A 9,556-nucleotide genomic window follows, 5' to 3' on the forward strand; every position below is an offset into this window, starting at 1 on the left:
TTTACTAACTCTCTCTTACTCTCGTCTCTTCTATCACACTTTCTCTCACTCCTTTCACTGTCACTCTCTCACTCTTCATTTTGTGTCTGTTGTGTTTATATTTGTGTCTGTTTTGTTTGTATTTGACGTTTGTCGTGTTTGTATTTGTGCGCCATGGCTAATGTGTTGATCTTTGACCATCCTGATCCTCAAGATGTCAGGATCTTTGACGATCCTCGAGATGCCAGGATACACGTAGCATTATTAATGAGTGAGGTTCATATCCAGGAGGCCAGGGTGAGTCTTTTTATAATAAGCAAATACAGAAGTCTGCAAAATAGTCACTGCTATTACTGTTTATTGGTGTAATATAACAGTTAGACCCTTTCATGCATATCTTATATTCTTACAACATTGTTATTTTACTTGGTACGTTTGATATCTAACAAATATATAGGAAGCCATGGCCAAGGAAAACCTTGCTCGACCCTGCCCTCCTCAAAGCAAAAAGAGGACACGCAGAAAGAGAGTCACCAAACCAGTGCTCCCATGCAGGCGTGTGAAACATCATGGAGCACAGTCTGGTTTGTTTTTTAATATTCCACAAATACAGTCGTCACAGAAGAAAGTTAATTCATCATTTATTTTGGTGGTTACTAGCATGATAAGATGTGCATTAAATATATCACTCTAATAAAGTGGTGTTGCAATGTTTGCTGAAGTTTTTCCACACTAAATGTCTGATATATTAAGTAGAGATGCACCAGGACTGATATTGGATATCGGTCCCATCCTTATATAGAATATAGCAGGACTGGATATTTGTGACACTTGGCTAATCTGGTAAAATAAAACATTATTTTTAATAAATAACAATTCATTACATTTATATCTATGTATTAATTTGTGACATGTTTTATACAGTTAGTAAAGCAATGTTAATTGAAGCCCAGTGTTTCCTTATACCAGTGTCAGAAATAAAGGAGGGCCAAGAGCCATTTGACCCTCAATTTAGCCAAGAATGTCTCCAAAATCCATCTTCCAGGGGCCAAAATAGCCCCCAATTTCTCAAAACGTACATTATGTAACCCATTTTTTATTTTATTCATAGTGGTTTATACCGAAGAGTGAAGACACTATTGTAATTGTTTTTGCTTTTTATGTGATTACTTCTAAAAAATAACCAAAAAATTGTGGTGGCCCTCAAACATTTTGAAAATGACACTTTTTCTAGTATGGAAGGCAAAATTGCCCCCAAAATATTTTCTTACATTCATTCCTTACATACAAAAGAATGATTCCAGTGTCCTCCACACAGTGAGGCATACAAATTGATAATTAAACACTGGTATTGTACCTTTGCTCAATATCAGCCGAACCCAAAGCCCAGCTATCATTATCACGACTGAAAAAGTCATATTGGTGCTTAATTTTAAGATTATGATTATAAACCTTGCTTTTGTTGTATTGTTTGTACTGCTAAATGTAAATTGTAATTGTAATAGTGGGGTAATTTTTGCTTGGTTTACTGGCAGTTGCTAGCATTTTTATGGAAGGACTGCCAGCAACATTTTCATATTAAAATTACTTGGTGTTATTTTAGATTGATTAATGAATAAATCAAAAATGATGTCTCTGCAGCTGCACAAGCCAGAAGAAGGCAGTCGGTGCTTGAGGAAGACCTTCAAATACAAGCTGAAGAGACGACAAGTCCTGGTGAGAATGTTGATTGCTACACAGTTGACTTTCTCTACAGTTTTTCGCATTTCCTCCATGTATTTATTCATCAACTATTTTATAATAAAGCATTAGATTTTGTTGATTTTACTACTTACAGAAACACAGAAATATACTTTCTGTCATTATTATGTAGTTTATATATTATTATATATCATTATTATGGAGTATTGACTGTCAATCGATTGTATATTTGATAGAAATATCACTTGCTAATATTGCTATTGACGGTACATCAGATTGAGAGAACAATCACACCTCCTATTAAATTGAGATTGCATAAAGGATGGCCCTGTGATGGACTGGTGACCTGTCCAGGGTGTAACCCCTGCCTATCACCTAAAATGAGCTGGGATAGGCTCCAGCAGACCCCCGTGACCCCGCAAGGGATAAAGCGGGTAAGATAATGGATGGATGGATGGATGGATAAAGGGAAAAGTCGGCCATACGTTTTTTTTATTTATTTTTTTACTTTATTTAACAAGAACAATGACAAACTCAACTCAGATGTAAACATAAATACATCAGATTAAGAGAACAATCACACTATTACATATTAAATTGATTGATTGATTGTTTCTTTTTCAATTTTGCTTGAATACAAAAATAAAATAAATATAAATAAATATAACAGCAAGCTTTACTTTCTCAAAAAATATACCTGTTATTACATTATAAAATATTGCAGCACTTAATTGCAATATTATACCTGAGCATTCTAAATATTATACCTGAGCATTATAATTAAATGATATAAATAAATGATATACTAGAGCACTTATTTTGAAATGCATCGGTTCAACATCCGGGTCGTGACGTATCACTGCCGGTTACTTTGCTTCCTACGAGCCAAAGCAGCGAGGGAATAAACCAGCCAAAATGCAGACGTCCAGAGCGCATATCGCCGTTTTTTCGCTGTTGCATGTGTTTTTGTCTTTGACTTGTTTTCAAGAGGTCGTTGAGGCCGCCAGCGGGAGAGGTGAGTTTATATGTGGAGTAATTCTGCATAAAGAAGAGGTGATGGTGCTGCTCCAGGGAGAGGAAGCTGCTGTCTTTGTGTGAGAATCCTGGAACAGGTGTGACATCCCACATTAGTTCCGGGTGTTCAGCTTATTGCAAGGAACTTGTATTTTTTTTCTATTTGCAAACCACTTTCACAGACACACAAGTTCCTATTTTATTATTATTATTATTATTATTATTATTATTATTATTATTATTATTATTATTATCATCATGTTAATCAGGTGTGTTGTAGCATGTAACTTCTGTAAAACATGCAGGACAGTTGGGCAAAACACTTATCTGCAAAGTGATTATTGCATAAGAAGCATGTAACATTTAAGAAGTAAAACTTGTTTTAATTTATTTAACCTTTATTTACCCAGGCTTGCAATTTAATATCAAATTCTTATTTACAAATGCAGCCTGAACAGAGCATAAGCACTTTGAGGGCAGAGGGGGAAGGGGAGTGCTAGAAATAAAAAACGTTATGTAAAATTGCATAAAATCTGTACAATAAATATAGATACAATAACATTGAAAAACATTAAGAAAATAGGATGTGGCAAGTCGGCCTGATCAACAGGTGCAAGGGTCAACTGTAATTTGTTGCAGATTTTGTTTGAAGACAGAGTGATATGAGGGCAGAGAGTTTGAGAGTGTTTTGTAGTGTGTTCCAGTCACATGTCAGCAAATACAAAAGTAATTTAAAAAAAAATCATTAAACACATTCACAAACGTTTTTAAAGTCATTACATATATTCTTCAACGATATGAGTTTTACATGTTGAGTTTTCTGTATTTTCTGTTTTGCATTTTATATTTTTGAAAAAAGGCTTTTTTTTAATTTTATTTTTCTCTTGATGAGTTTTAATTTCATTAAATGTTCCCTGACTTGTTTGGAGGCTCCCGAAAAACGAGCAATAAAGTAGTTTTTATGAAAAGTGCTCCATATAAAGAAAAATAAACGTAAGATACCGGTAAATAAAATCACTATGTTTTTTCATGTCTGGTCCATCATAACTCCTACATATAGAAAAATGTTTTGCTCCACCAATACCCAGATGTCATAAGATAAATACAGTATATAGGTAACTTAAAACAGGCATAAAGTAAGCTGCTGGAACTATAATTGCAGTAAAAACTGCAACAGCAGAGGGCAATAAGGTCACAAGAAAAAAAAAAGATGAGGTGTTTGTTTCTTGAAAGGGAGTTACCCTAAAGCGTTCACCTTTTTATTTGTACAGTATCAATTCAAAACAAAAGTCAACTCAAGGCACTACACAGAGAAAACACATCCAGTTATGTTCCACTTCGATCCCGTTCCTTGTTATTCTGGTAATCCAAGTCTTTCCAGTAGAGTTGAGATTTAAAGGTCATAATAACAGCCAGCTAAGAAACCAAATACATTACATCTAATCTTCACTTTGGTACAATCCCACATCTTGAGGAAGCATAAAGTGACAGTGGAGAGTAAAAAGCCATGTTCGTTAAGCTAAAAATGAAAAACCTCTAGCAGAACCAGACTGAGGGAGGGCGGTCATCTGGCTCGGTCAGTTAGAGGTCTGAGATGACAGGAAGAGACCAACAAACGGAGAGATTAGTCCAGGAATATCTGAGATGAGAAGAATTTTTATTACTAATAATGACGTATACATACAAAGAGTAAGGAAAGATCCAAATGTATCACAACCAAAGGGATAGTTTAAACCACCTAAACTATCCTGCACTATAAGTTTTATCAAATAATGAACATCCATCCATTATTTTTACCTGTTTAATCCTATTTAGGGCAGATTCCCTGTGCCATGTGGAAATATAATACAAACTATCCAATGCTGGTTTGCTCATTAATTTGTTCTCTCTATAGGATTCGGGGATAATATCCACTGGAGGACACTGGATGATGGCAAGAAGGAAGCTGAGGCCAGGTGAGCGAGTACAAACACTTCCTGTAATGGTGTCAGTCGTTAACCTGAGGACAAATAAGAAATGTCCAACATTTACACTGAATATTTGCACTCATTGACAAACTGGCTCTTTTCTGACAGAGAGGTTGTAGACTTTCAAATGCTGCTGAAGAACGATTACATTAAAGGCAGTTGTCACATGTGTGTACCTGTATCTTTAGCATTTGAGAGAGTAAACACACGTTTTAAAAAGAGGTTTTACTGTTTATTTTACAAGACTGTTTCTGGTTCTGTTCTGAGCAGAGTTGTGTGTATTCGCTTTAACTGTTTAATTATCTTTACAGATGTTTTCAAAGTTTCTGTCAGTCACTCAGTCCATTTTAAGAGAGAGAACTTGGCGTTGAGCAAAGCGGTGACTGTTGTCTGAGCAGCTCAGGAGGAAAATGATAGATAAGCATGTTAAAGGCTGTAAAACCATCTCCGAGCAGCTTCATGGTCTTGTAACAACAGCTGCAAATGTTATTTAAAAGTATAAGGTCCACAGGACAGAAGCCAAGGGCCCAGGACAAGACTGGGAGAGGAAATGCAACCCTCGCTTCGATAGGTTCAACAAACTCTGAATTAAAGTGAAAATTAAATGACTAACTCAGAGCTCTTACAAAACCAATATGTGCCAAACTATGTACTTAGATCTTCAGTTCCTGACCCGAAATGCAGAGCAGGACACATCATTGTTCAGACATGTCCAAAATATGCTTTATAAGATCAGTTGCCTGATTTTTAAATTAAACTAGTTTCAGTTTTGTGATGGAGTTAGAGCGTGACTCTGGGTTACACTGACCTGGTTGAGGGCAAGTTTACTTTTACTCACTCTGATACCACAGTACCTTATACATAGTATCAGGTACCATGGTAACAAATGGAGTATAAGTTACCTAATCTTCTGAAACGAGCTTGACTTAACCTTCCTTCTTCGGGTTAGGTTACCTTTTATTTGTGAGTTCACTTCATTTTGGGCTCAACGCATTGAGAGTTTGCACTACTTGATGAACATTCTGAAATGGGCCTGAGAAGTGTTGATGATAGTCAGAGAGCCAAGAAATTCAAGCTGAACTCCACGGTCATGGTACAGTATGTCGGTTTCTTAAAGTCACCTGTCGTCTTCTGAACAATAATTGACTCAGAAGAAGACCTCAGAGGACTTTAATTATGAAAAGAAAATATAAAAAAAGCAAGATTGGGATTTGTTTAAATATATTTTGACAAATCATGAAGTTACGCGCAAAATGTCCTTTGGACCGATGAGACAATATTAGATCAGCCAAAATGTTCACAAATGAGGGGGAAATGAAGCCTTCAGAGATGTTATGGGGCTTCTGACATTGAAGGTCTGGAATTGGTTCAGGTCACAGTGAAGTATCAAGACACTGAAGTAAAGACGTACTGCCAGTGTCAGAATGCTGAAGATCAGAAAGAGAGAGAGATATTTTCAGGTTTGTTTGGATGTGATTCACAAGCTGTCGTGTGGTTGCATTTACAGCGGCCTGCCAATCATGGTCCTCATACACAAGAGCTGGTGTGGAGCCTGCAAAGGTAAAATCGCTTTCCACTTCAACCAAAATCCCACTGCCCTGTCACATCGAATTGAAAACACGATGGACTTTTTTGTGAGATTATTTACCCGCAACAAACTGCTATTCACCAAGACTTTACAAAATCAGTTAAACAACTTTAATGTATTTTATTAAATAACAGTTTTTTTTTATCTTATCCATCAGCACTGAAGCCCAAATTTGCTGATTCCAAGGAAATCTCTGAGCTGGCCCACAACTTTGTAATGGTCAACCTGGAGGTGAGCAAACGTCTGCTGTGCCACTTACTTTGTTTGCATTTCATGTTATTGCTATGCTTGGTTTAAGCTCACATGCTAGGTTAGGATTGCTTTCCGGCTTGATAAACGACCTTTTAATCTCGACTTTAAACAGGATGAAGAGGAGCCCAAGGATGAAGCCTTCAGTCCAGACGGTGGATACATTCCTCGGATTCTTTTCCTCGGTACGACGGGGGTAGGGAGGGTGACACAGTCACCCTACATCTAAACATCTTTTGGAGAGATTAACAATGACTCTTCCTGAGTAGTATCAGTTGTTTGCTTCCTACATTGATGGCTCAGAAGTGTCACTTTTTTCACAATTTTTCCAGAGTTTTACACCATGCTGCACAGAAGCTTAAGCCACCAACAACAGGGTTGCAGTAGCTGCCTGTGAACATGTTCTGGCCCTTTTCAAGATTGTCTCTTGTTTTTTTTTTGTCATTGATAACAGCTCTTTAAGTCCCTGACTGCATGTTTGGGCTTGTCATGAGTTGAAGGACAAAATACAAATCTGTGGTGGCAGCGTGCATGATTACAAGATATAAACAAACTGCACAGGGAGTTAACTGCAAGGCATCATATACAAAATGGGAAACATTGAAGTAATCATGTTGCAGCTTTTAATGAGCAGCAGATAGAAGCAGGTAATATCTGTGTGAAGATTTTAGGAGTTAATCAATGAACACTCGTGGCATCTTGCTCCTTTTCACTTATTTCCTTTTGTTTTAAAACCAGTTACTAAACTTGTCACGTGGAGTTAAAATTACTTTCAGGTAGGGAGTCCAGTTTGTCTTTGAACTAGGCCTGTGTTGAAAAAATCGATTTTCCGATTCTAAATCGATTCTCATATTAATTCCTAAAAATCGATTCTTATGTCTAAAGATCGATTATTATTTTTTTTCTCCTCATCATTTTCGCCAGGTGAACTTTAATCCCAGTAGTCGGACACACAGTTTGTCATGACACTTCTGAAAAATGCCAGGTGCTTCATGGCAATATGTGTGCATGGTGACAGAATAAATTAGATAAGCTAAAATGATTTGTTTACTGCATGAACTGTTGCAATTTCTTTCTTTTTTGCACTTTAAATGGATATTGAAAGGCCTGTTTGAGTTATTTATTTCTTAGTTATTTCACAATAATTATTGTGAAATTATTATTTCACTAGTTATTTTACAGTCATATAATTCAGGCAACAGCGCAAAAAACATTTTAAATAACACTAAGCCAAATCAATATCGAATCGAATCATGATAATCGATTCTGAATATTAAGAATCGAATCGATTCTTGACATTTAGATACCCAGATCTACTTTGAACTTTGGGTAGCTCACAGTTTAAGTAGCCGATGAAGTTGACAGTAAATTTAACAAAATACATTTTTCTTTTCCCATCCAGATAAAAATGCAAAATGATCAAAGTAACTTCTCTAGCCATCCTCCTGGACTTGACATGACTGTGTGTTTCCAAAGTTTACATGATGCAAATAATCTGAAGCTGCAGCCCTGGCTTCAGGTTTAGTTGTAACATAACTTATTTGTCTCTTTACTTTGCTCACAGATCCCAGCGGTAAAGTCCATCCTGAAATCACCAACAAAAACGGGAACCCCAACTACAAGTACTTTTACAGCAGTGCAGACCAAGGTAACGGTCTGGAATACCGCAGCGTCTTCTAGCAGTTAAACCACCCTCCTGTTTGAGAGTAAACGTGTGCGTCCTCCGCTTTTTCCTCTTAGTCGTGTCTGGCATGAAGGAGGCGGACGAGAAGCTGACGGGCGACGCCTTCAAGCGGGGTCACACTGGAGACGAGCTGTGAGACGGCGGAGACGGGCTCGGGTCGTAAGGGCTGCACTTCCTCTAGCTGAGGCCGTTTCAGAGCTCCCACGGAAAACCTCTGTCACTAATTACACTCGTACGAAGACTGTGGGCGCCATCGCACTGACTGAACCAAGGTGAAAGACATCGGTGCTCGAGTATTTCTGTTCTGTACAGTTTTCCCAAACACTAATTCTCCTGTCATGGTTTAAATCACGCATCTGTAAGTTACTCTTGTTCAGTAAATGCCACATACTGTTTTGTTTTGTTTATGTGTGTAGAGGATATTACCCGCGAGTTTGCCACATTACCTCTCATCCAACGTCCGTCACCTGATGTTTAGAGCACTAAAAGCTTAGTTTTATGTTAGACAGCCATGAAATTTATACTGGCATTTAGAGGAGTCGAGAAGCAGGAAACGTTCGCTCCTGTAATTATTAGTTAACAGGAGTGTTTTCTCATGGGACTAAGAGCCGTTGTGATAATTGGTCTATTTACAGCACCGTCTCAACATGACTGCCTTTTGTTTCCTCAGAGTAGTTAAATAAACCTGTTATACATTCATTTTTTTCTCCCTGCTAACTGAAATTAATAGCCATAACTGAAATTGGGGCTTAAATATGAACATGTTGTCTTATTTTTGTTCCTTAAGGACATAAAACCTTCTTGGCAGCCTGTTTTTACGTAGATCAGTCGCTGAAGTCGTCAAGGTGCCGTCTATGCATGCTTGCTTGGCCCTTCAGAAGTCAGAGGAAAGGTTTGTCAAGGCAAAAAAGGTTCGCTGTGCCAAAAATTGGTTTTATCTCAATAAAAGGGTGTTTTTTTTTTTTAAGGATGGCTGCTCACTTCCTCTGTATTTGTTCACTGCTTGTCCAGATAAATATTTAACACATACAGTTCTTCCAAAGATCGTGTACAGAATCTGATATCTCGACGACATTCACCAAGCACATAACATGATCCCTGCTTCTATGATTTATGTTATCTATGCTCTTTGACATAATTATATAATCTTACTAGTTTTTTTTCCTTTTCTTTTCTTCTTTATCAGTTTTTGTTTTTGGTCCGCTGCATGTGAAGGAATGCTTCTCTTCTTGTTTTTAATCTCTTCGATGAAGCAACGGTTGAAGCGGAAGTGTTGGTTGACTGTCTTGATGTATTTTATACATGTACACGGCCAAGTGTGCAAATAAAGTTTATTGTACCAAGTGGCTGGCGTCGTCTTAGTTGCGAAGCAGA

The 9,556-nt window shown here is 37.4% G+C and overlaps 1 protein-coding gene across 1 annotated transcript; it reads left to right on the top strand.

The window, feature by feature from the left end:
* Positions 1 to 2,535: 2,535 nt before the first annotated feature.
* Positions 2,536 to 9,528, top strand: txndc12 (thioredoxin domain containing 12 (endoplasmic reticulum)). Its single transcript, XM_061731797.1, has 7 exons — positions 2,536 to 2,695; positions 4,589 to 4,649; positions 6,169 to 6,221; positions 6,407 to 6,480; positions 6,614 to 6,683; positions 8,063 to 8,146; positions 8,239 to 9,528. Exons 1-7 carry the CDS (start codon positions 2,596 to 2,598, stop codon positions 8,316 to 8,318), a joined length of 522 nt encoding a protein of 173 aa, XP_061587781.1. The 5' UTR covers positions 2,536 to 2,595; the 3' UTR covers positions 8,319 to 9,528.
* Positions 9,529 to 9,556: the final 28 nt, after the last annotated feature.

This window comes from Cololabis saira, chromosome 10 (genome assembly GCF_033807715.1).
Source record: "Cololabis saira isolate AMF1-May2022 chromosome 10, fColSai1.1, whole genome shotgun sequence".
In the NCBI taxonomy this organism is placed as follows: domain Eukaryota; kingdom Metazoa; phylum Chordata; class Actinopteri; order Beloniformes; family Belonidae; genus Cololabis; species Cololabis saira.

Bases quoted from the DNA above. Each gene is read 5' to 3' on its own strand.
- txndc12 (XM_061731797.1), top strand. From the start codon at position 2,596: ATGCAGACGTCCAGAGCGCATATCGCCGTTTTTTCGCTGTTGCATGTG. The intron at 6,222-6,406 runs GTAAAATCGCTT...CTTATCCATCAG, and splicing joins CTGGTGTGGAGCCTGCAAAG to CACTGAAGCCCAAATTTGCT. The intron at 6,481-6,613 runs GTGAGCAAACGT...GACTTTAAACAG, and splicing joins TTGTAATGGTCAACCTGGAG to GATGAAGAGGAGCCCAAGGA.